Source organism: Pituophis catenifer, unplaced genomic scaffold, assembly GCF_029215685.1.
Source record: "Pituophis catenifer annectens isolate HBS135680 unplaced genomic scaffold, rPitCat1.0.hap2 SCAF_1, whole genome shotgun sequence".
Lineage (NCBI taxonomy): Eukaryota > Metazoa > Chordata > Lepidosauria > Squamata > Colubridae > Pituophis > Pituophis catenifer.
In genome coordinates, this window is record NW_027256881.1 from 348448800 (window position 1) to 348476030 (window position 27231).

At 43.3% G+C, this 27231-nt stretch overlaps 2 protein-coding genes across 2 annotated transcripts; both read right to left on the reverse strand.

Annotated features, from left to right (window-relative positions):
* Positions 1 to 5954: 5954 nt before the first annotated feature.
* Positions 5955 to 13326, reverse strand: LOC139312599 (vomeronasal type-2 receptor 26-like; the record flags this gene model as incomplete). The annotated part of the gene is made up of 4 exons (XM_070937524.1): positions 13305 to 13326; positions 11561 to 11682; positions 10332 to 10389; positions 5955 to 6811 (listed from the first exon to the last, which is right to left on the reverse strand). Coding segments are annotated over exons 1-4 (1059 nt in total), but the record flags the coding sequence as incomplete, so codon positions are not given.
* A 2358-nt stretch (positions 13327 to 15684) lies between these two features.
* LOC139312603 (vomeronasal type-2 receptor 26-like) lies at positions 15685 to 26323 on the reverse strand. Its single transcript, XM_070937537.1, has 4 exons — positions 26279 to 26323; positions 25344 to 25493; positions 24628 to 24757; positions 15685 to 16589 (listed from the first exon to the last, which is right to left on the reverse strand). The coding sequence occupies exons 1-4, from the start codon at positions 26321 to 26323 to the stop codon at positions 15685 to 15687; spliced, it is 1230 nt and encodes a 409-aa protein (XP_070793638.1).
* Between the last annotated feature and the right edge of the window lie 908 nt (positions 26324 to 27231).

Here is a 27231-nt window from a genome sequence, read left to right on the forward strand (position 1 = left end):
ATGTGAACTACACTAGGACAGTACAAATAGTAGAAGAATTATTTTTTTGAAAAAAAGTCCCTGAATGTCAAGCAAAAAGAATGTTTCCCATCCAGCTGAAACTTACGCAATAGAGGAAATACGATTCACTTTATTAAAGTCTTGGACAATAGAACTGTACATGGCTCCCAAGGGCAAATTCCCACCAATAATGAGATCACCAGGCCTGTAGGAGCTTTTCTCTATGTCAATATAATCTCTGAGCACGCATATGGTTTGCAGCCTCTTCGCTGTAGTTGGAGCCAGGAGCCAGAAGAACATCAGTATCAGCAATAGCATGACTCCTGTCTGGTGATTCTTATCACCTTCCCTCCTAGAACAGAAATCAAGGTTCATGTAGAAACTGATTTAAAAGTTGCTCCTGAAATCTCGCTGGAATTTTAGTAGATCGAACACCACCTGTGTCTCCTGGTCCAGGACAAATTTATAGCAACTATGCTTCCTCTTACCTGAGTTTGGGCTGTGACCATATAGGAAACAAAGGCAAGTCAGTCTCTTCAAACCCAGGAGTGAGCTCTTTGCAAGACAGGCTAAGGTGACATGATCTGCCCCCCATTTGGTGAACTGAGAAATAATTTTTAAAGCAGGTTTTATCCTGGAAGATCTTTGTGTCTGGAAATCCACAGGGGATAAATGAAGAATGACTGTTCTTCTGATAATTGCAGGGAAGAGCCATTGTCCTGTCCCCTTAGCAAGAGCTTCTCTTCATGCAGAAGAATGGAAAACATCTTTGTGTCTCTTGTAATTCACAGAGCAGGTGGAGTCATGGGGAAGCTGTCTAGTTGACCTATGTGAAAGTGACCCCTGCACACAAGGTGGATTTTGGCTTATGCCCTAGTTGGGTCAGATAACAGGAGGTCTACTTGGGAATAGTGGCACAGGCAGAAATGCAATTTGAGGAAGAATCTCAGGATATTAACTGCAATTTTTTGGCAAAACTTGGAAATTTTTGTTGCTGTATCCTAAGGGTAGGAATTGTCATTTGGGTGTTTCTTTTGGTCTTTTGGGTGCTGCTCCCCAAATTGCCAGGTCTGAAATTCTTCTCCTGAAGATTCATTCACAGGACCAAATGGGATCATTACTACTGTACCAACCTTCTTGCTGCACAGCAATCTCTGTGTCTGAGTCTCTGGAGGACATTTCTCAGTTGACTGTGGGGTTCCTGAGATTTATGGTCTTGAGAGATGTCCATTTGCTATCCCTTGGGCTGGCTTTAGAGGCATCTCATCATGGCCATCATCATTCTTGGCTCAACTCAAAACTGACCACTTCCAATGTGATCTGAGGAGGAGCTATCCTGGTCCCCTTTGTCCTGGCCAGATCATGGCCTGATGACTTTGAGATTCTATTATGCTGCCCCTCTCTGCAGGGAGGCTGGATCTCTTTGACCAGTCCACTCTTAGTGACTGATAGGGTTCCAAAGGGAACTGAGGATTATACCCCAGGCTCTGCTGAATGGTCCTTCTGAGGCCTTGGCCACTGCCTGGAATAGGAAAGCTACTGAGGCCTTGGATAGGATCACTTGCATGTAATCACTCTTGGTCCATTGTTCCCAACATGCCCCATCATTCAATTGAGGGAGCTGAAAAGGATCAAGGGACATCCGGAGCTCTGCTGAAGGATGAATGGATGAGGGATTCATGAGGGATGAATCTGACTGAACTTGAGCTGGAGCAGGGGTATCAAACTCCATTTCACTGAGGGCCAGATCAGGATTGTTGTTGCCCTTAGGGGAGCCGGGTGTGGCATGGTTGTGTGGTTGTGGGTTGATGGGTGGGTGTGGCCAGGGTGGGCATGTCGAGCTTAATGTCCCTAATGTTGGGGGTGGGACCAGGCTGATCCACTGGAGGAGACTCACTGACCCTCTCGGGCCATGCGGAGGGTACAGATGGCAGCATGGGTCATCTGACCTTTGAGCTCCCAGGGCACCAGGACTCCACAGCCCTGCCCCACTTTCCTGAAGGGATGCCTGGGCTCACTTGCCTCCTGCTCCAGGCTGCTGCTGCTGTGCTCATTCTCCTTGCCCAGTCTGGGCTTCCTGGATTGGGAAGAGGGGCTGAGGGACAGTGGGGCTCCTGTTGGAGGGCTCTGCTACTGCTGGTGCCGCTGCTTGAAGGCAAGGCAGAGTAGGAAGGGGAGTCCTGGCTGCCTCTTTGGGATGGGTCTCCCTGCCCTTCCCATATACTGAGGCCATTGCAGGTGGGGAAGTGGGTGGGAGGCTCATCCCCATGTCTGGTGGAGCTGGAGGAAGAAGTTTCGAAAGCACAGGCTGAGCCCCATGGTGGAAGCAACAGCAGGTAGAAGCAGATTCTTGGGGGAAGGCATAAGATATGGTCTGCAAGGAGGCCATGCATCTGCTTGCCCTGTCCCAGCTGGGATGGCCGTGGGCAAGCAAAAACAAATGGTGGGACAGAGTGGGTGAGTGAGTGGGCAGCCACGTGGTACATTCTGCAGGCCTGATCATGTGCCTCCCCCGAAGGCTCGGCCTCTGCTTGGAGGGCCAACCTGGCAGTCCCAGTGCTTGGACCCACCTGCCCAGCATGGGCTGTGGCTACTGCCAGACACTGTTGGACCCTGTGCACTCGTCCCCTCCTGTGTGTGGACTGGGGTGGGAGGGGCCTTGTGTTTGACATATCTGAGCTAGAGCTTCTATTAAGGCCCACCTCATGGCACTACAAGCCTCAAAATGTCAATATTTCTCCATTCTTTTTGCACTTCTTATAAAACTGAGTAACCCCCCTGGCCTTTTTAAAGATGATCTGGAACCTTCTGGGTAAGGGTCATGTTTAGGTTTTCCTTCAGCCCTCACAGGATGTTATAAAGATGGTGGACCGTAACTTTATATGTTTACAATCTATGAAATAAATGAGCCTCATGAAGATTTTTAAACTAAACTGTTTTATTTACGAAAATAAACAAAGCCTATTCAACAGAATATCAGTTGTCTGTCTCTTCCTTGAGTATCTTGTCAGCTCTTTCTACAGTCGCCCTGCATGATTGGAGTTTGGGCCTTTCTTCCTCAGAAGGGAGAGGCTTTAGGGCCTTCAGCTCTGCCTCTGATCCCGAACTGGGTTAGCCTGCTGGCAAGCAGCTCCTTATATACTGACAGTTAGTGACAGTTAGTGACAGTTAGGGAAGGCATAGAAAAAGGCCCGGAGATTCAAATCCAGGAGCTGCACTCTGATTGGCCTATTCAATTATCTAAGCCAAAGGCCATTAATAGGCACAGCAACTCTGAGGGAATTTTTTTTTCTCACACTCACAGAGGAATTCTGGTTGATAAAATTGCTTGGATCTCTTCCCAGTTGGAGGCCAAGCATGGTGTGGATCCTATGGAGAAGGCTGGGGAAAGGACTTTTGCAGTAATTTAGGAACAGTTTGATCCGGCTGATCCCAAGGATGTCGACAGAGTCCATGGGATGGAGTTGTGACCACCTGTGAACTAGATCCATGCCTGCCTGTTAATGACATGGTTGTTAAATGAATCTGGCTTCCCCATTGACCTGGCTTGTTGGAAGGTCAGAAAAGAGGATCCCAGGACACTGCAACCATCATAAATATGAGTCAGTTGCCAAGGGCCCAAATTTTGACCACATGCCCATGAGAATGCTGCAATGGTCGTAAGTGTGAAAAACAATCCTAAGTCACTTTTTTCATTGCCTTGTAACTTTGAACAGTCACTGAATGAACTGTCGAGGACAGCCTGTATGAATCACATATGGATTTTAAATTCCTTCTGTGTTTAATTTATATATTTGTTATATAGTTTTTGATGTTTTAAAATTTAGGTCAATAGGCCAACATTAAATAGCATATTTCTACTTTTAATATAAGATGTTCTACACTCGGAAAATGAAATAAATAAATAAAATCACTATTGTTGATCCTCACATGAACTCCATCTTCACGGGAGCTCCAGAATTTTCTGCAATGCTGCACAAACAGCAAGAGGGAAGCAGAACGAATCACTTTGTCATAAGGCCACATGGTGCAATGACAGAAGCGGCCACCATATTCCAAGGGACCACAACTGAATGAGGCCACTGGTGGCTGCTCCCAAAATCATGCTGGAAGTGCTTGCTTAGCGAATCTGTCCCAACATTGATGAAGAACTTCATTTTTTTATGCTTTATAGACCTGTGAACATTGTCAATGTGTAGTCTAGGACAATTGGCTACATCCACTTCATCCCAGCCCCCTCACCCCAGCTGACCCATGGCATTCACCCCTCCCTAGCTGCAATGGTTGATGCTCCCCTCTTTGCAAACTGAATACCCCAGGCTGTGGCAGGAGTGATCATGATGGCCTTTTGAGTCCCTTCGAGCTGCCCCACTTTGGTTCAATGCAAAGGGTGAGCACATGGGCCAGACAGCTTCTGTTCTCACCATTCAGCAGCCAATTCAGCACTTCAGTTTGCTGATCAATTCCATGGCCTGAGGTGTGCAGTTTGCAAAGAGGGGCTTGAAAGCTGTAGCCTGCTGTCAATGCAGGGCAGGACTGTGCTCTCTACAACTATCTGGGAGGGGAAAAAATTCAATCTCTCCTGGAGTGACAGAGCCCTTAATTTAGGAAGCATCATCTATGGCTCTCCAGTTAGGACCACCGGTTGCATAATGCCTTTGCTGGCCTTGCTGGTGGACAGAATGTCAGGCCTGTCCCAGCTTAGACATTTAGGAAAGAAAAATCCTTGACTCTAGCTGTAGAGTTGGATATACTTTTACTAAAAGTCAAGTGGTTACTGCGTAAGCAAAGCCAGGTCTGAAGATTTCTGTATAAACCATGTAATTTCCCCTACTCCCATATGTCCGATATGTCATCTTGTTAGTGTCCAATGAGGTTAAAATTAGTTGTTTTGGTAATAGTTCTAAAGTTTGATGCTTATTTGGTGGCCCTTTGCATTCTATTCCCATGCCTCTGTCCTTGGATCGTTCAGTCATTGTCTCTGGTTGCAAAGTGACTATTTCATCATTGTTGCTAAACAAGCACTATCTGTCATGTTTATGTAGCTATTACAACTGCTTAAGCTTTCAGGCTCCAAATGCAGGACCAAAAATCAATAATCAATTCTCACAGCAGTATTGCTTGTTAAGAGTGTGCCCAGGGTAAATTTTCTCCAGAGAATAGTGGGAGGAACTTTTGAAGACCAAAGATTGCACTCATATTTATACATTTGACAAAGAAGGAGAAAATGATTTATGCATAAGGTGGTATAATCATACCTATTCATAATTAACAAACTATCAATTATGTTGCCACTCTTCTACTGTTACTATCTTCAACAGAGAAATATTCTCTTAATAAAAAAGTATATCAGTTACATTGCCATAGAAATGTTGATAAAGCTTATTGAAAGCCAAAGAATTTCTATTTTATGGGCCAGCTAGCACACATTCCTCCATTCTTTCTATTTGCCACATGAGAGGCCATTTTATGGAAAGGGAGATGTTATTAAAAATAACTGAATACTGGTAGAGAACTCTATAAAGCCTCAGACGTCGAAGGAAACAACCATATAGGCCTAAAAACATTTATTCCAACTCTTTAACACACTATTTTAAAAAATAATTAAATTAAAAAGAATGGAATGAGAAAATGTCCTCCTTGAAATAATGAATACATCTTTAATAACTGGTTTTCCATCAACATTAGTCACTGGAAAACAAGAGGATATTTTGAAGGCATGATAAACAAAAGGCTGGGTGATTGCTGTTGACCACAGGTAAATTCTAACTAATTGTGGCATTTGATAAGGAATTTTTTAATGGAGAAATTCCTCTTTGAAGACATTATTATTTTTGTAGAAATCATCATATTCTAAACATGCCACAAAGAGAACTATAAATATAAAAAGCAGATCCCGGCATTAGTTAGACATTCTTGTTTCTTACTATATTTTCTCTACAATTCAAATCGGGCCTCAGTAGAATAATGTAGCATTTGGGGAAAAAAATACAGGCCAAGAGAGCAGCTCCAGAGGCCAAAATGGAGAAGATCTCCACAGCCACCATGGACTTCCCTTTGGTGCTCAGGTAGGTGGGGAGGAAGGAGATCCAAACACTGCAAAAGACCAGCATGCTAAAAGTAATGAACTTGGCTTCATTAAAACTATCAGGCAATTTCCTAGCTAGAAAGGCCACTGTGAAACTGATGAGGGCCAGAAAACCGAGATAGGCAAGGACAATGTAAAACATGAAAGCTAAACCCTGCTTACATTCCAAGACAGCTTCTCCAAACACAGAATGAAAGTCCAAATTAGGAAACGGGGGAGAGGTGATCAACCAGGTGGCACAAAGTACTGCTTGGACCAGAGGACAGGCTATGACAATGGAGTAGGTCAGTGGTTTTCCTAAGAGTTTCCTTGTCTTGTTCCCTGGCTTGGTGGCCATGAAGGCCAGAACCACCATGACAGTTTTTGCCAACACAGAGGAAACTGCCAGGGAAAAGAGAATGGCAAAGGCAGATTGTTGTAAGAGACAAGTGACCTTCCCAGGTTGACCAATGAAGAGGAAGGAGCAGAGGAAGCAGAGCAGAAGGGAGACCAGGAGGATGTAAGTGAGATCTCGGTTGTTGGCCTTGACGATTGGTGTTTCATGATGTTTATAGAAAATCACCAGGACTGCAGATGTGCTCACAGAGAGAAAAAGAGTGAGAGAAACTAAAGTGTATCCCAGGGTGTCTTGATAGGCAAGGAAGTGGATCTTCTTGGCAATGCATTGGTCCTTGTCCTTGTTGGGATATTGGTCTTCTGGGCAGGATTCACAGTGAGCAGCATCTGAAATCAAGAATCTTTATTTAAGAATTCATTTGTTCAAGGAAATCATGCTGCACTTATATTGATTCTAGGATAGATTAGCCAGTGATGAGGATTAGTTCAGTTCTAGCTATCCATTCACTATGCAATTCTACAAATAATGTGTCTTTCAATTTGAGATTGCTGCCTGTTTTCTCCCCTACTTTATAATGGAACCCACAGAAGATCGATAGACCTGTTATCCAGGAATGTTGCTGTTTTTTTTATGTGTACATTACCCTTGCCTTAACCTCTCTGCTTTGTGCTTCAGATATGTTCATTCAGACTTATTTGATTGCTCATACTCTATCAAAGAGGCACACAGAGATGAATCTCCTCTTTCTCTGGCAGGTCTATTTCCTCAGAGTTTGATAGTCTAGATGGATGAAGCATGCCCTAAATAATAAGAATTAAAGCTTGGACTGAAAACCCCACTTCCTCAGGAAAAGATTAGAATTTGGGTTTCACAACCAGATATTAGAGGAGGAGTTGAAATGCAAGTTGGAGATTCATAAATTCTGCTCTAAAACTATCCTGCATGGAACTGCTGAGGATTAGGAAAGGCGACTTCTGTGGCCAAGACAATTTAGATCCATCAACTGAAAAGTTCTAGTGAAAAGTACGAGTGCATGCCAATCATATCAAAAATGATCACAATAAAGAAAATAGATTTAATGAATGTCTTCTTTGATCTTGGAAGATTTACTTTTGAAGTTTGCTCTACCTGTCTGATTAGAAAAGGTCCCTTCTGGACAAGCGTCACACTGGTAGCAGCAAACCTGCTCGCCCTCTGGAACTCTTCTCCTCTCTCCTGCATGGCACCTCTTTGTTCCACATCTGGCAAAGGGGATGGTCTGAAAGAGAAATATTTGAAATTACTTAAGCAATGAACTTGCTGCATTCATTCTTTCCCTCATTCCTATTTCCTTTTTTTATTCCTACTTCTATTTTCAGATTCTCTTCTTAAGAAATAGATTGCCACCATCTATCAAAAACCAGGAACAGCTGCTGGGGGACTCAGGCCATTGGCACTCCCAACCTACCATCAGATGTTGGAGATTGGAACTGGGATCTCAGCCTGTAGAGGAAGGCTTGTGACTGAACTACAGCATTTCTAAAAAAAGAACCATGAGGATACTACTGAGCATCAATGGTCCATGGAAATGACTGTTGCTTGCTGTAATTGCATCCTGCATTTCAAGCAGACATTGTTCCCAAGGCTAACCCTTTGTGGTATGACACAAATCAGACATCAAACGTGTTACATGCAAAGCCGATTTTTCACCAAATGACTGCCAAGATTTCTGACTCAATTGATTATTTTTCCACTTAGAAAGATGTTGTACATCTCAAGAAGAGAATGAATCTTTCCTTGAATTTACAACATTTCCTTGCAGCTCACCTTTGTGCCCCAGACGATTCCATCAGATTTAATGGTGAAATCTTGTCCTAGGGGAGCCTCAGGATTTACTTGCCCAACCTTCTTGGGGAGAAAAGATCGATTGGGGAGGAAAACCCAGTTGAGAAGATCAAAACGAGCAGATCCCAGTCCATCTTCTGAGAAGGAGACTTCCTCTCCAGCACTGTTGTTGAACTGCACATTCCTCAAATAGGGAAGAATCTGAAAGAAAGGAGACCTTCAGAAATAGGAGTGTTTGGGCTAGAGGTATGGTTATGGCTTCTATCAGAACATGGTGACCATTTTGAGAAGATGAGTTCATGTCTGAAAAGCTAGAGGAGTTCTCTTGGTGGAGAACTGAGGAATCTGCAGTAACACCAAATATTTAACTCTGAAACTACAAATGGTTTTCCTTTGGTCCTTTGTATCATGGTTTCTTCAAATCAAGCTTTATCAGAATAAGTACACTGAAAGATTTTAGTGCCACATTCCAAAATTAATCATATTTTTTAAATTAATTAATTAATTAAATTTATTGATTTGTCAATCATATATAAGATAACAGGTAAAAGTATAAACAGAATTTGGATACATGAAAAGATTAAATAAAAAGGAATATTAGGACAGGGACATTAGGCTTGTTGGTATGCTTATGCACGCCACTTACAGACGTCTTGGGCATGGGGTGAGGTCAATAGTAGAAAATCTAAGGTTAAAGTTTTGGGGGTTTGGGGAAGTAACCACAGAGTCAGGTATTGCATTCCAGGCATTGAGCACTCTGTTGCTGAAGTCGTATTTTCTGCAATTGAGTTTGGAGCGGTTTACCTTGAGTTTGTATCTATTGTGTGCTCGTGTATTATTGTGGTTGAAGCTGAAGTAGTCATTGACAGGTAGGACATTGTAGCAGATAATTTTGTATACTACATTTAGGTCAGACCAAAGGTGGCGTAGTTCTAAATTGTCTAATCCCAAGATTTCGAGCCTGGTAGCATAAAGTAGTGGAGGACTCTTCTCGTGAAATATCTCTGGACTCGCTCAATTGTATTAATGTCTGAAATACAGTGTGGAGTCCAGGCAGATGAGCTGTATTCAAGAATTGGTCTAGCAAAGGTTTTGTATGCCCTAGTTTGCAGTGTAATATTACCAGAAATGAAGCTTTGCAAGATTAGATTAACAACTCCTAATGCTTTTTTGGCAATGTTGTTACAGTGAGCTCTGGCACTTATATCATTTGAGATGGGTACCCCAAGGTCCTTGATAGAGTGAGGGTCGTCTACGAGGTCGTATGTGGTTTTCCTCCTGTAATACTTGATTACATGTAGTTTTAAATATTTACTTTGTCCTGGGGTCTTGTAACCGATAAATTCACTTTAGCAACAATTAAATAATTGGTATGAGAACAGAGTACAATTCCTCTGATTTTCTCTGTCTGAGAATTGAACAGAGCAAGAACAATGTCTGATGAAATGGGCATCAAGGAAAAGGAAAGGATTGTCCTGTTTTTTCTCTTCACTGTTCAGAGAAGTTCAATGTCTATCCATTAATGCAGAAAAGTCTGATGGGTTTGAGACAAACAACCCATTAAGACTATTTTGAGTCCTGCTTTATGTGTTCAGGTGAATCAAGTTTTGCTGCATTCACACCACAACCTGAGCAGTACAATAAATGTAAAACTGGACAAATTGGATGGGGTCAAACAGGATGTTAACTGATAGAAACATAAATCAAAGTTAAAAAAAAATTGAGTGTCTTTCTACAAGTTGGATTTGGGTTATATGCTGAGGGAGGTTGTTATGCAAATATGCCAACTAGGACTTCTACTGACTTCTGGAAGCTTCTTTCTCAAACACAGCCAGATTGTTGTATTGGTCTCAGCTGACATCTACTCCCTGTCATGGTTACCTCCTGAAACTCTGGCAACCATTGAAGCCTTTCAGGACTTTACGAAGGTCTTTCTTCTATGGATCTTATGGACAGCTCATTTGGTTTACTTTTCTTCTTCCCCCCCCCCAAGCTCTTCCAACAAAACATTATTCTTATTTCATCTCTTTCTAATAATTGCTTTTAATACATTTTCCTTTCTAAGGAAGCCACAGAAATTACCTGCCATGACTGGACATTGGAGATCCTCTTTCCAAGCCTCATAATGTTTGGTTGGGCTCTGGGTCCATACATTGCATGTAAAGCTTGTGCCACAGCAAAAATGGCATTGTAGATATTGTAACTTTCACCTGTCATGCTTGTTTCAAAAACGTAATTTGGCAGATTCTGCAGATTCTCCTTTCCTGTACATGTTTTCTTTCCCTTTAGAGAGATCCTGCCTGGTTTGTGGATCTCGCAGTCAAAGATTATTTCCCACCATAGAGGGAGAAATATATCCCCTTGTGGATTCAAGGGGTCTAAAGACAGAACAAAATGATTGAATTCTGAGACATCCCCAGTGTGGTCCCTGAAATGCAAGGCTCCATGGAAAGACTTTAGAAATAGCAAGATGTCTTCAGATTCCTCCACACTAAGTTTCCAATGGGAAGTTAAGATCCAAACATTCTGAAATGTTGTCTTCCTCATTTTTTTATGGACAAACAAAAATGTCTGTATCCTGACACTACAATCAGAGTCTCCAAACAGAATAATCACTTCAGTTTTTGACCAAGTCTGGAAATTGAGAACTAATTTCGTCGCTATAATTTGAAGATCATCTGATTTCAACCTTTCAGTGAAGGCCAGGCAGATCTCCTTCTCCTGGAGCATTGGCATCAAAGTTGAGATAAAATGTTCTCCCCTGTCATCTTGAGGGGCAAAAAGTCCAACCCAGTTCCACTGGAAATACAAGAGGAGCTGGACTAAACCCACATACTGAGGAGATTCCTTGGCATTAATTCGGAAGAAGGAAGGATAAACTCTTCTCTCTCCCTGAGAGAACTCAAAGCCAACCCCGAGCTGGAAAAAATGAGATTCATCTTTTAAAGACAAAGTAAAGTCTTAGGGCAACATTGGGAGTCACCATTGTGTGGCTTTTCCTTCACTTGTCAGGCTGACTCACTCTGAATGGCAAGCTTCATCTCCTTCCCTTCTTAGGGAGAGCCACCACTTACACATCTTGACTGGTTCAGGTATGTCAGAAGACAAGAAGACACGAGAAGAAACCAACAACCTGATACAGAGAATAAGCATCACTAAAATGATGGGTACCCTTTTATGAAGCATAAAGGAAGAGTCACAGGCTCATGATGTGCGTTCCCCAAACTACCTTTAATTTCGCCTTGGCTTATGTTTGTGCTTGTGATCTTTGTCTATTCTACTCCATATTGTATCCAAGGGAGCTCTCTTACCTGTGGGACCTTAAAGATGCTGAAAATGGAGTCCATCAGCTTTGAGAATTTGGAGCTGAGACCCCCAATGACGGAGAGCAGAGTGTCCTGCAGGTCACATTTGTAACCTGGAACCACTTGGCCTTGTGAGGAGAGCATGGAGAGGCTGTTGATGGAAATAAATATCTCCCTCTGGAAATGGCCATAGATGCGGAAGCCAAGGGTGAAATTGGGGAGCAGAAGAAAATCCTTATTGACCTCAGAGACAGCAAACATCAATGCAAGGAACTGCTGGTAGTTACCAGGTATGAGCCTATAGTGAGAAAAATATTGGGGAACATTACAGGAAAGCTTGTGTGTTGCTTCACTGTTTGGGGCAGTGTTGGAGCAGCAACTCCCAAATTTTATTGGGTTTGGGGTGAGGGTTAGGGTTAGTGTTGAACTTCGATTTGAGTTTTCTAACAACAAGTTACTATTTGGGTTAATATTATAATTCAAGTTCTTCACTAAGCCAGCTATTTATCTTTTTCTTGTGGAGAGGTTGAGATTTCCACCCTATTTTAACAACTTGGTAGTTTATTGAGAAAAGCACAAAATATGAACTACACCAGGACAGTGCAAAATACTAGAAGGATTATTTCTGAAAAGGGTCCCAGAATTAAAAGCAAAGAGACCATTTATATATAAGTTTCTCCTCCAACTGAAACTTACGCATTATGTACATGAAGATTCATAGTATTAAAGTCTTGGACAGGAGATTTTAAAATAGTTCCAAAGGGCAAATTCCCACCAATAATGAGATCACTAGGCCTATAGTAGCTTTCTTCTAATGGGATATAATGCCTGAGCACACAAATGGTTTGCAGCCTCTTCACTGTAGTTGGAGCCAGGAGCCAGAAGAGCATCAGAACCAACAGAAGTAGCATGACTCCTACCAGTCATTCTTATCGCCTTCCGTCCTAGAACAGAAATCAAGGTTTATGCAGAAACCGGTTTGAAGGTTTCTCCTGAAATCTCACTGGAAGTTTAGCAGATCAGACACCACCTGTGCCACCTGGATATCCCCAGGACAAATTTATATCAACCATGCTTCCCCTTACCTGTGTTTGGGCTGTGACCATAGAGGAAACAAAGGCATGTGAATCTCTTCAAACCCAGGAGTGAGCTCTTTGCAAGACAGACTAAGGGGACACGTTCTGCCCCCCATCTGGTGAATTCAGAGATATTTTTATCCTGGAAGATCTTTGTGTCTGGAATTCCACAGGGGATACATGAAGAATGACTGTTCTTTTCTGATAATTGCAAAGAAAGGCCAGTGTCCTATCCCCTAAGCAACAGCTTCTCTTCATGCAGCAGAATGGAAAACATGTTTGTGTCTCTTGTAATTCACAGAGGAGATGGAGTCATGGGGAAGTTATGTTGTTGACCTTCATGAAAGTGACCCCTGCACAGAAGATGGATTTTGGATTTTGCCCCAGTTTGGTCAGATAATAGGTGGGCTACTTGGGAATAGTGGCACAAGGCAGAAATGTACCATATTTTTTGGAGTGTAAGACACACTCCCCCCCCCAAAAAAAGTGGGTGATAATGTTGGTGCCTCTTATACATCGAATACGGTCAGTTTTGCCCTCCCGAGGCCCCGCCCATCCCATTTTTGTGAGAAATGGGCCCATTTTTCACAAAAACAGGGTGCGCAGAGGGTTTGGGAGGCCTGCAGAGTGCTCCTGGGGACTGGGGAGGGCAAAAACCTGTTTTTCTTACTTACCTCTTCGAAATCTTTGGTGCATCTTATGCACCGATTTGTTTTATAGTCAGAAAAATGCAGTAATTTGAAGAAGTATCTCAGGATATTAACTGCAATTTTTTTTACTAGACTTGCAAATTTCTGTTGTTGTACCCTAAGGGTAGCAGTTGTCATCTGGGTGTCTGTTTCGGTCTTTTGGGGTGCTGCTCCCCAAATTGCCAGGTCTGAAACTCTTTTCTTGAGGATTCATTCACAGGGCCAGTTGGGATCATTACTAGTGTACCAGCCTTTCTGCTGCACAGCAACCTTCATGTCTGAGCCTCTGGAGGACATTTCACAGTTGACTGTGGGGTTCCCCAGACTTATGGTCTTGAGAGAGGTCCATTTACCATCCCTGGGGCTGGCCTTAGAGGCATCTCAAAATGGCCATCATCATTCTTGGCTCAACTCAAAACTGACCACTTCCAACCTGCTATTTCAAAAACAATTGAGTAGTGGTAGAGAAGTTCCATAAAGCCTCAAACATCTAAGGAAACAGCCTATATGTTTAGAAACACTGATATTGAGCCCAATCCTTTAAAACACTTCCTTAAAAATAAACTAAATAAAATAAGGAACAAAATAAGAAAATTTCCTCCTTGAAATAATAAACACATCTTTTTCCAGTTTAACATTTTTATTAGGTTATAAGATAAAAAAGAAAATACAAAAGTAAATAGGAAGACAGAGTGTGTTGAGGGGGAAAGAGGGAGAGAAAAGTGAGGAGAAATTGGGGAAAAGAAAAGAAGAAACATTGACTTCCGACTCCCTCTGTTGCGGTAAAAAAAACAAAGCATTAACATCAAACCACAACTTTTTGTCTTCCCATAGTAATATAAACTATCCATTTCTATAAAAACATATCAATCTAATCGGTAAAACCCAAAATCAAAGTTTCATTTTTATCCACCTCAAGAACAAAGTTCAGAAGTATTCTTTCCTTTAACCAAAATGATCAATTTTGCCACTTCTGCCAACTCCATCAGCTTCTGTAGCTATTCGTCCATAAGCGTCCTTCCATTTTTGTGCGTATAATAGTTTTGCTGCTGTCAACATATAGAAGATCAAAATTTTTCTCCAAGTCTTTTTCCATTAAACCCAAAGGAAAAGTTTCTGGTTTCATTTTTATTTTCTTTTTAATAATATTCTGTATTATAGTATGACTCTTACTCTTAAAATTTCTTAACTTACCACTATAAAAGGGTAGAAGTTCCTTCTTTCCTTTACAAATTCATTTGAAATGCCTTTTTGCATTCTGCATAACTTATCCGGTGTTAAATGCCAGCGATACATGATCTTATAAAATTTTTGTTTTTAGTGTAAATTTTAAACCTTTCATCCACATATTTTCCTATTGTTCAAGCATCATATTATATCCAAAATTCCTTATCCAGAGAATCATACAATGTTTTACATGGTCACTTTCCAAATTCAAGTTCAATAACATTTTATAAATCTTAGCAATAATATGCTCATCACTACCACACAGTAAGATTTCCAATTCATTCTTAGCAAAATCAAGCCCACAACTCTTTTTTGTTTTATTTAAATTATTCTTTCAGTTCTTGATATGTAAACCAATGGCAAACATAACCTTCTAATTCAAGTTCTTCCCTCAACTTTAATGTATCTTCACCAGAGTTGAAAGATAATATTTTACCATACGTCCAGCGGTCTGCCTTCGCCACCATTTATTTTCTTAAAAAAGCTTCTTGTGGGGACACCCAAAGAGGCAACTTCGTATAGAACCTTGTTTTATATTTATTCCAAACTCTTAGTATGGCACGTCTAGCAAAGTGATTACTAAAATCAACATTCTATGCCGCCCAGAGTCCCTTGGGAGTGGGGCAGAATAGAAATGTGGCAAAATAAATAAATGAATAAATAAACATTAACTTTAACTTTATCATACCATAAATAACCGTACCATCCAAACCTTAATTCGTGGCCCTCTAATTCAAGTAGCCTCTTAATCTGGAGGTTCATCAAGTCTTTTAATCAGGCCAGACAACATCCCTCAAAATACAATTTCAGATCTGGTAAACCCAACCCCCACTTTTTCCTAAGCATCTTGCAATAGTTTGTATCTAATTATTGGTTTTTTCCTGTTCCATATAAACTTAGAAATATCTGAAATAATAAACACATCTTTAATAACAAGGGCTTTGGAACTCACTAAGGAGACTTTGAAAACACAAAAAAGAAAAAACTGACCGCCGGAATATTGTAAGCAGTTGCAGAACTTCATAAGGATATTCTTTTATGGACAAATTCCTCCTTCACATCATCATTTATTAGAAATCTTATCACATTCTAAACATACCACAAAGACAATTATAAATGAGGCAACTCCTTGCATTGGTTAGAAATTCTTGTTCCTTACTATATTTTCTCTACAATTCAGATCGGGCCTCAGCAGAATAATGTAGCATTTGGGAAAAAAGATACAAGCCAAGAGAGCAGCTCCAGAGGCCAAAATGGAGAAGATCTCCACAGCCACCATGGACTTCCCTTTGGTGCTCAGGTAGGTGGGGAGGAAGGAGATCCAAACACTGCAAAAGACCAGCATGCTAAAAGTAATGAACTTGGCTTCATTAAAACTATCAGGCAATTTCCTAGCTAGAAATGCCACTGTGAAACTGACTAGGGCCAAAAGTCCTAGGTAAGAAAGGACACCGTAAAACATTACAGTTGAGCCTTGCTTACATTCCAAGATGATCTCTCCAAACAAGGAGTGGAAGTCCAAGTTAAGAAATGGAGGAGAGGTTCCCAGCCAGGTGGCACAAAGGACTGCTTGGATCAGGGGACAGGCTATGACAATGGAGTTGGTCAGTGGTTTTCCTAAGAGTTTCCTTGTCTTGTTCCCTGGTTTGGTAGCCATGAAGGCAAGAACCACCATGACAGTTTTTGCCAACACAGAGGAAACTGCAAGGGCAAAGAGAATGGCAAAGGCAGATTGTTGTAAGAGACAGGTAAGCTTCCCTGGTTGACCAATGAAGAGGAAGGAGCAGAGGAAGCAGAACAGGAGGGAGACCAGGAGAATGTAAGTGAGATCTCGGTTGTTGGCCTTGACAATCGGTGTGTCATGATGTTTATAGAAAACCACTAGGACTGCAGAAGTGATCACAGAGAGGAAAAGAGCAAGAAAAACTAAAATGTATCCCAAGATGTCTTGATAGGCAAGGAAGTGGATCTTCTTGGCAATGCAGTGGTCCTTGTCCTTGTTGGGAAACTGGTCTTCTGGGCAGGGATCACAGCGAGCTGCATCTGAAATCAAAAGTCTTTGTCTAATGATTTCTTGAGCAACTACCATACACATTTTCCCTCCTGCAAAAGTGATACGTTGTACTGGAAATGGCTGTATGTTCTACCTTGGCTTTCTAGACTATTGAATGGACCCCGAGTCATGCTTCTCGCCTCCATCTCTGACACTTGAGATGTACATGACAACCAGTCTTCTTGCACTGCGAGATTTCCCCCTCTTGCAGGCGTGGCCCTCCACATTATCGAGGGCCTTCCTCAATGACGGGTTTTGGGACCCAGAGAGATGACATGCAAAAAAAAGGGGGCTGAGGGTTTTTTTAATTAGGGTATCAGGGAAGTTTTTAAGGGGATCCGGGAGGGGGGAGGGGGCTGTAGAGATGGACCTGGGTGGGTCCATATGGCCACTGAATGGGGTGGTGAGTCAGATGGGTGTCACAGAGGGGATGGGGATGGAAGTTTGACTGGGGTGCCGGGGGGTGAAATGATGGGCAGCTCAATTGAGATAGTGAGTGGGAGGGGCAAATATGAGGGGCGCAGGGGGCCATATCATGTTTCGGGAGTACGCTCTTGCTGCTTACGAGCGATTGCATACTCCAGCCCCCAATGCGCTGCTCATTTCCCAGGTTGCACAGAGTCTCAGGCCCTGGGTCCTCGGCTGATGTTGTGCAATGCCAGGTCGGTGGTAAATATAGCCCCCCTCATTTACGATCTTATTTTGGAGGGGGGGTAGACCTGGCAGGGATTACGGAGACCTGGTTGGGCCAGGAGGGGGGGTGTTCCCCTCGTTGAAATGTGCCCAACAGGTTTCCGTGCATTCCATCAGCCAAGGGCTCAGGGGAGGGGCAGTTGGGGAGGGGCGGCGATTATTAGGGAAAGTCTTTGTCCAAGGGAAACCACTGTTCCTCAGATAGCCGGATGTGAGTCCCTTCTTGTGAAGTGGGGTTGTGGTATGCAGATGGGCCTGCTTACTGCATATCTGGCTCCCTGCCATGTAGCAGCGGCCCTTCCTGAGCTGCTCAATGTTATTGCCGGGGTGGTGGTGGATACCCCCAGACTTATTGTCATGGGGGATTTTAACCTGCCATCCGCTGGTGAAGCATCAGAGGCAGCGCGGGAGTTCATAGCTTCCATGATGGCCATGGACCTGACCCAGTTAGTTCAAGGCCCCACTCACATAGGGGGACATACTTTGGACTTGATTTTTGTCTCTGATCAGTGGTTGAATGATCTAGGAAAGGGGATTTAGACATCAAGCCCTTGTCATGGACAGATCATTCTCTCCTTCAATTAGACTTTCGAGCCGCTTCCACCTGCCACAGGGAGACGGAACCGACCAGGTGGTTCTGTCCCAGGTGCCTGATGGACCCGGAAAGGTTCCTAAAAGAGCTTGGGCCATTCCCTGAGACCCTGGCACACGACTTGATTGAAGACCTGGTGGCCACCTGGGATAGGGTGGCCGCCAGAGCTTTGGACCGCGTCGTGCCTTTGCGGCCACTGACCCGATGCCGATCTCAATTGGCTCCCTGGTTCTCTGAGGAGCTGAGAGAGATGAAGCGTCAGAAAAGATGGCTGGAGAGCGATTGGAGGACTAGCCAATCCGAATCTGACTGAACACTGGTGAGGTCTTATATCAAGATCTACCTAGTGGCAATAAAAGCGGAAAAATCTAATTATTTTTCTGCTCCTATCGCATCTGCAGAGATCCGCCCAGCTGCTCTGTTTAGGGTGACCCGCTCCCTTCTTTGGGGGGCGGAGCGTGGGAAGATCCCTTGCAGGGTCGGGCTGAGGATTTCGTGCAATTCCTGTATGATAAAGACACTCAGATTCGGGAAGGCTTGGACTCCAATTGGGTAAGTCCAGGGGAGGAGATGGGGGTAGGTCTTGAGAGTATTATCTAGGAAAAGTTTGACCCTGTGGCTCCCGAGGACGTGGACAGGATTCTGGATAGGCTTAGCGCTGCCACATGTTTATTCGACCCGTGTCCCTCCTGGTTGGTACTGGCCTCCCGGGAGGTTGCACGAGGCTGGCTCCAGGGGATTATTAATTCTTCTTTGAGTGAGGGTGCCTTTCCTGCTGCCTTGAAATAGGCGGTGGTGAGGCCCCTCCTCAAGAAGCCTTCCCTGGACCCGGATGTATTAGCGAATTATCGTCCGGTTTCCAACCTTCACTTTGTGGTCGGGATACAGCACGGAAATGGCATTGGTCGCATTGGTTGATGATCTCTGAGGGCTCAGGACAGGGGTTGCTCCTCTGTCCTGGTCCTATTAGACCTCTCAGTGGCTTTTGATATCATCGACCATGGTATCATGCTGCAGCGGTTGAGGGGGTTAGGCATAGGGGGTACCATGCTGTGGTGGTTCTCCTCCTTCCTCTCCGACCACTCGCAGTTTGTATTGACAGGGGGTCAGAGGTCAACTTCGAGGTGCCTTGCTTGTGGGGTGCCACAAGGGTCGGTCCTCTCGCCCCTTCTGTTCAACATTTATGTGAAGCCACTGGGTGAGATCATCCGTGGTTTTGGGGTGAAGGTCCATCAGTACGCTGATGACACTCCGCTGTACATCTCCACCCCAGACCACCCCAATGATGCCCTTAACGTGATGTCCCGTTGCCTGGAGGCCGTACAGATCTGGTTGGGGAGAAATAGCCTCAGACTCAACCCTTCCAAGACCGAGTGGCTGTGGCTCCCGGCATCCCGGTATAGACAGCTGGTGCCATCGCTGACTATTGGGGGTGAAACCTTGGCCCCCACAGAGAGGGCTCGCAACCTGGGTGTCCTCCAGGATGCACGGCTGTCCTTAGACGAGCATATGACAGCCGTGGCCAGGGAGGCTTTTTATCAGGTTCGCCTGATCTGCTAGTTGCGTACCTTTCTGGACCGGGATATCTTGCGCACGGTCACTCACACCCTTGTCACCTCCTGTCTTGACTACTGCAATGCTCTCTACATGGAGCTCCCCTTGAAGAGCACTAGGAGGCTCCAACTGGTCCAGAATTCGGCGTGCGGGTGATTATGGGCGTAACTCGTTGTGCCAATGTAATACCTCTCCTGTGCGAGCTGCACTGGCTTCCAGTGGTCTTCTGGGTGTGATTCAAGGTGCTGGTTACCACCTTTAAAGCACTCCATGGCTTAGGACCTGGGTACATACGAAACCGCCTTCTGCCACCAATAGCCTCCCATCGGCCAGTTCGCTCCCACAAGGAGGGACTCCTCAGGGTGCCGTTGGCCAAATTATGTCGACTGGCGACACCCAGAGGGACAGCCTTCTCTGTGAGAGCTCCTGCCCTTTGGAATGAACTGCCCCTGGAGATACGTAAGATCTCCAACCTCCGTGTTTTTCGCTGCGCCCTCAAGACCCTGTTGTTCTGACAGGCAGGGCTGACTATGTAGATGAATTTTAATTTGGAATTTTAACTTTGGGTTTTAAATCAAACTGGCCCGAAATTGTTTAATAATTTTAATAATTTTCAATTTAAATTTATGATGTTTGTATGTTTTTGTGTTGTTATTCTCGCTGTACACCGCCCTGAGTCCTTCGGGAGAAGGGCGGTATAGAAATAGAATCAAATAAATGAATGAATGAATGAATGAATGAATGAATGAATGAATGAATGAATGAATAAATAAATAAATAAATAAATAAATAAATAAATAAATAAATAAATAAATAAATAAATAAATAAATAAATGTGTTGCCTTCCTGCTGTTGATCTTCCTACAAAGGGAGTAATGAAACAATCCCCTGTGCTATTTATGGGGCATGAAAAAGAGCAAATCATCCTTCATTTATGATGATTCTGGGGATAGATTAACCAGAGACAAGGATTTATTCAGTTCCAGCTGTCCATTCACTGTGCACTTCCATGAGTAATGTGGCTTTCAGTCTGAGATTCCTGCCTGTTTTTCCTCCACTTTATAATTGAACACAAAGAAGAACGGCAGATCTGTTATCCAGAAATGTTGCTGTTTTGTTTTGAGTACATTATTCCTGCCTTAACATCTCTCCTTTGTACTTCAAATCTGTTCATTCCTGACTTCCAGTTGTACTTCCAGTGCCTTCAGAAGCCTGATCCGCGAGCTTCGTGGTCAGCTCCGACCTCTCATTATTGGAGGGTTCAAATTGGGACTATAGCCTCCCTGGAGGGGTGGTGAAGCAAAGGGGGACAGCCTAGCAGGTAGAGGGGAGTCGCGTCTCCCTTCCCTGACTAGGAAAGCCCACTCCACCAATGACAGGGATCAGCAGCAGCAAACATGCTGCCCTGAAGCAGAAGACAACCTGAATACCCAAGACTGAGCAGGAGCAGAGAAAGTGGGTGGCTTGTGAACTGGGCAAAAGAATAATTTTCTTTGAAAATATCCCCAAGAAATATGAGGGGGAAGAATACTGGAACTATTTGCTAGCTGCGGTATAAGCACACACACACACTCTGTTTTCTGAGGTTTTCGCGGGTGTCTTTGGTTATTCGGGTTTTCTTCCACGTAAAATTGCCAAGACACTTCCAATATTATATTATATTATAGCTTTTATATATATACAAAAGCTATAATATTTAAGAAGAGAAACTTTTTAAAGAAAACTACGTTAAAAAATTGAACTCTCAAAGTGAAGACATGACATTGAAAAGGTATTTTTTAAAGATTATATATACTGGAATTTGATCTGGAAATTGTTTATATTTTATGACTATCAAATTTTATGACTATTCGTTCACCCACCTATTGGATTTACAATCTAAAATAATTAAAATTGGATTATCAGCACTATGCAGAGGGGCAATACCAAGCTGAATCATGAGCGCCATCTGCTGCTAAGAGGAGAACTGTGCATCTATGGGAATTCGTATCTTTGTTGGATTATAAGGATTTACTTCAAACTTACTTTAAACTTCAAAATACAAAACTTTTGAAGAAATAAAAGTGATTGGAAGGGACGTGGATAACCCCTGGATTTTTTAAAAAAATTGGACTGACTGTAAAATGGAAATAAGTGGATATAATGATATGGAGCTGACATATCAAGACATTAAGGATTTTATAAAAGAACAACATAAGGAAATGAAGCTTCGTGCGTAGAAGCTTCTGCACATGCGCAGAAGCATTTTGATGATGTCGGGGTCAGTGGGCAGAGCCTTCCGCTGGTTTTACTACCAGTTCTGTAGAACTGGTGCAAACTGGGAGCAACCCACTACTGGGTAGTAACGTAATGAATATAAGAAATGAATGGTTGGAGATAATATGTATATTTAAAAAATGTGATTATTAACGAAAAGCCAGAGAAAGATCATGATTGATATACTGGAATATTGAATAATGAAAAAAGGAAAGATCACGTCTTTGATTATTAGATTGATAGGGGAAATTGGGGAAAAAGAGGGCTAAAATAGAAGTAGAAATATGAGGGGGAAAATAGTTAAAACAGATATTAAGATGATATGAAGTATGATAGAATTATGAGAAGGTTTAGAGTTGAAAGATAACAGTAGAAACTACATGTTAGTAAAATTAGAAATGAAAATGGGCTGTAATTATTAAGAAAAATATTGTTATTTTATTATTATTATTTATTATTATTATTTATTATTTTATTATTTCTATACCGCCCTACTCCCAAAGGACTCAGGGCAGTGCACAGCCAAACAATAAAAACACATACATACAAAATTTAAAAATAGAATAAAATCAAATTAAATAATTTTGGCCCCGACAAATTTAAAACCCCAAACTTTTAAAACCAATTTAAAATTGAATATATAAAATACTAAAAGATATTTAAAATTTTAAAAATCTTTTATAAAAGAGGGGGAAAATTAGGCCAGGCCAGCCTGGTGAAATAGTAAGGTCTTTAAGGCGCGGCGGAAGGTGCGCAGATCCGGGATCCTCCGTATCTCTGGGGGGAGCTCGTTCCAGATAGTATGTTTATTTATATTGAAATATATGAAACCTAGGAATCAAACTATTCACGGAATGAGATGTATAAAATAAAAATATAAAAAGCTTTTTAAAAATCTGTTCATTCCTTCCTTTCTGCCCTATCGAAGAGACATAAATAGATGGATTTCCTCTTTCTCCAGCAGGTCTATTTCCTCAGAGGTTGATAGAGATGCTGGAAGAAGCGGGCACTAAATGACCAAATAAAACCTTGGACTGCATTCTCCACTTTCTCACTGGGTGAGGGTGCCTTTCCTGCTGCCTTGAAAGAGGCGGTAGTGAGGCCCCTCCTCAAGAAGCCTTCCCTGGACCCGGCTGAATTAGCCAACTATCGTCCAGTCTCCAACCTTCGTTTTGTGGCGAAGGTTGTTGAGAGCGTGGTGGCACGACAACTTCCCCGGCACCTGGATGAAGCTATCTATCTAGACCCGTACCAGTCGGGCTTCAGGCAGGGGTACAGCACAGAAACGGCATTGGTCATGTTGGTGGATGATCTCTGGAGGGCTCGGGACAGGGGTTGCTCCTCTGTCCTAGTCCTATTAGATCTCTCAGCGGCTTTTGATACCATCGACCATGGTATCATGCTGCAGCGGTTGAGGGGGTTAGGAATGGGGGGCACCGTTTTGCGGTGGTTCTCCTCCTTCCTCTCCGACCGCTCGCAGTTCGTGTTGGCAGGGGGGCAGAGGTCGACCTCGAGGCGTCTCGCATGGGGAGTGCCGCAAGGGTCGGTCCTCTCGCTCCTCCTGTTCAACATTTATGTGAAGCCGCTGGGTGAGATCATCCGTGGTTTTGGGGTGAAGTGCCATCTGTACGCTGATGATACTCAGCTGTACATCTCCACCCCAGACCACCCCAACGATGCCCTTGATGTGATGTCTCGCTGCCTGGAGGCCGTGCGGGTCTGGATGGGGAGGAACAGGCTCAGACTCAACCCCTCCAAGACCAAGTGGCTGTGGCTTCCGGCGCCCCGATATAGTCAGCAGGTGCCATCGCTGACTATTGGGGGTGAATCTTTGCCCCCCACGGAGAGGGCTCGCAATCTGGGTGTCCTCCTGGACGCGCGGCTGTCTTTAGAAGAGCATATGACGGCCGTGGCCAGGGGTGCCTTTTATCAGGTTCACCTGATTCGCCAGTTGCAGCCCTTTCTGGATCGGGACGCCCTGCGCACGGTCACTCATGCCCTTGTTACTTCCCGGTTGGACTATTGTAATGCTCTCTACATGGGGCTCCCCTTGAAGAGCACTCGGAGGCTCCAACTGGTCCAGAATGCAGCCGCGCGGGTGGTTATGGGCGCAACTCGTTATGCCCATGTGACACCCCTCCTGCGCGAGCTGCACTGGCTCCCGGTGGTCTTCCGGGTGCGATTCAAGGTGTTGGTTACCACCTTTAAAGCGCTCCATGGCATAGGACCCGGGTACCTCCGAGACCGTCTTCTGCCACCAATAGCCTCCCACCGACCAGTTCGTTCCCACAGAGAGGGTCTCCTCAGGGTGCCATCAGCCAAGTTATGTCGGCTGGCGATGCCCAGGGGGAGGGCCTTCTCTGTGGGAGCCCCAGCCCTGTGGAATGAACTGCCCCCGGAAATTCGTAAGATATCTGACCTCCGGGTGTTTTGCTGCGCATTGAAGACCCTGTTGTTCCGCCAGGCCGGACTATCAATACAATAGTTTTAAATTGGGGTATTTAAATTTATTGGGGTTTTAAATTTGAGCCACTTATTTAATTATTTTAAATTTTATATCATTGTTTTGTCTGTGTTTTTAAATAGGCTGTACACCGCCCTGAGTCCTTCGGGAGAAGGGCGGTATAGAAATAAAATTATTATTATTATTATTATTATTTATTAAAAGACCGAAAAGTGGTTTCCCAATTGGAGGTGAAAGTAGAAGCAGAAACGGAAGTTGGGGATTAATAAATTGTGCCCTCAAACTATCCTTGCTAGGGATCGAGAAAGATGGCCTCTGTGGCCAGGGCAGTTTAGATCAAAAGAAAGGTTTTATTGAAAAGTATCAGTGCATGTCAATTTGATCAAAAACGGTCACAATAACAGAAATATATTGATTTTATGAATTTCTTCCTTGATTCTGGAAGATTTAAATTTGAAGTATGGTCTACCTGTCTGATTAGAAATGGTCCCTTCTGGACAAGGGTCACACTGGTAGCAGCAAACCTGCTCACCCTCTGGAACTCTCCTCCTCTCTCCTGCATGGCACCTCTTCATGCCGCACCTGGCAATGGGGATGGTCTAAAAGATAAGTATTTGAAATTACTTAAGGATTGAACCTGCTGCATTCATTCTTTTCCCCATTCCTATTTCTATGTTCAGATTCTCTTCTAAAGAAATGCATTGCCACCATCTATCAGAAATATGGAACAGCTCCTGAGAGATTCAGGCATTCCTGAGACATCAATAGATGCCGGAGATTGGAACTGGGGTTTCATCATGAGGAGGAAGGCTTGTGACTGAACTGCAGCATTTCTAAAAGAAGGAACCATGAGGATGCAACTGAATTCCATGGAAATCACTGTTGCTTGCTGTAATTGCATCTGGCATTTCAAGCAGATGTTGATCCCAAGCCTAAACTTTTGTGGACTGACACAAATCAGACCTCAAAAGGTATTACATGTAAAGCAGGTTATTCACCAAATATCTGCCATAATTTCTGACTCAATTTATTATTTTTCAAGTTAGGAAGATGTTCTGCATCTCAGGAAGAGAATGAATCCTTTCCCTGAACTTACAACATTTCCTTGCAGCTCACCTTTGTGGCCCAGACAATGCCATCAGATTTAATGGTGAAATCCTGGCCTGGGGGAGCTTCAGGATTTACTTGCCCAATCTTCATGGGGACAAAAGATTGATTGGGGAGGAAAAGCCAGTTGAGAAGGTCATAACGAGCAGATCCCAGTCCATCTTCTGAGAAGGAGACTTCCTCTCCAGCAGTGTTGTTGAACTGCACATTCCTCAAATAAGGAAGAATCTGAAAAAAAGGAGACCTTCAGAAATAGGAGTATTTGGGCTGGAGCTACAAATGGAACATCATAGTTCCATTTCTTGGTTGCCATCTGAAGAATCAGGTGTATTTTACTTTGAAATTCAGTTTTCCCTTTATCAGTGGGCATAGTTTCCAACTACAATTTCACTAAAATACAAGAATTTTAGTTCCACAATCTAAATTTAATTTTAGGATTTTTCTTTTGTGATACTTTGCTATGTGCACTTTGAAATAGTTCCAAAGTCTTGTTGATTGATAAATGAATGTTTGGAGTGAATAAATTATTTCTATCAGAACTATGGAAAATTCCACTGATTTTCTCTAACTCATTGATAAAGGCAGCAGAAGCCAGGAACCGGTCTTGATCTACTGGGCCACGTGGAAGGAAGCATCTGACCTGGTTGGTCACTTCACTATTCAGAGAGGTCCAACATTTTAGCCTTTGATGCAAAAAATTCTGATGAATTTCAGACCAGGAACCCATTAGGACCACTTTGAATCTTGCTCTTTGCTGTGTTTGTCATAGAAACAGAATCACAATCTTGGAAGGGACATTGGAGGTCTTCTAGTCCAATCCCCTGGTCAAGCAACAGACCCTCTACAGTTTCAGATGAGGGGCTATCCTGTCTCTCCTTAAATGGCTCCAGCTATGGGGCACCCACGACTTCTAAAGGTAAACTGTTCCTTAAGAAATTTCTCCTGAGTTCTAGGTTGCTTCTCTCCTTGGTTAGTTTCTATCTGTGGATTGAGTCAAAAGACCCAGAAATTACCTGCCATGAGTGGACATTTGAGATCCTCTTTCGAAGTCTCATCATTGTCGGTCAAACTCTGGATCCATACATTGCATGCAAAGCATGTGCCAGAGCATAAACAGCATTGTAGATATTGTAACTGTCACCTGTCATTCTTGTTTCAAAAATGTAATTTTGCAGATTCTGCAGATTCTCCTTTCCTGTACATTGTTTTTCCCCCTTTGGAGGGATCTTTCCTGATTTATGGATCTTGCAGTCAAAGACCTTTTCCCACCATGGAGGGAGAAAGACATCTCCTTGGGGGTTCAAGGGGTCTAAAGACAAGAGGAAGTGGCTGAATTCAGAGACATTGCCGGAGTGGTCCCTAAAATGCAAGACCCCATGCAAAAGCTTTACATATTGCAATGTGTATTCAGATTCTTCCATGCCAAGTTTCCAATGGGAACTGAAGATATAAACTTTCCTAAATGATACTTTCCTCTGGTTTTCAAAGGAATACATCACCCCTATTACAGTGATAGTAACAATTGAGTCTGCAAACAAAATAAACACTTCTGTTTTAGACAAGGTAAGGAAATTAAGAATAAACTTCTTGTTATTGATTTGAATACTATCCAGTTCCAGCATTAGAGTGAAGGCCAGGCAGATCTCCTTCTCCCAAAGCATTGGCATCAGAGTTGAGACGAAACGTTCTCCCCTCTCATCTTCAGGGGCAAAAAGTCCAACCCAGTTCCACTGGAAATACAGGAGCAGCTGGACTAAACCCACATACTGAGGAGATTCCTTGGGATTAATATGGAAGAAGGAAGGATAAACTCTTCTCTCTCCCTGGGAGAACTCAAAGCCAACACCGAGCTGGAGAAAGTGAGATTATTTTTTCAAAGACATACTAAATTTTATGTTGACTTTAGTAGTTACCATTGTCTGGTTGATGGCCCTCATAGACAGGCTGACTCACTTTGACTGGCAAA

Excerpts from the sequence above, each read along its gene's own strand:
- LOC139312603 (XM_070937537.1), bottom strand. The coding sequence starts at position 26,323 with ATGATGAGACTTCGAAAGAGGATCTCAAATGTCCACTCATGGCAG. Across the intron at positions 25,494-26,278 it reads CAAATGTCCACTCATGGCAG|ATTCTTCCTTATTTGAGGAA; the intron begins GTAATTTCTGGG and ends CCTTTTTTTCAG. Across the intron at positions 24,758-25,343 it reads TCCCCATGAAGATTGGGCAA|ACCATCCCCATTGCCAGGTG; the intron begins GTAAATCCTGAA and ends CTTATCTTTTAG.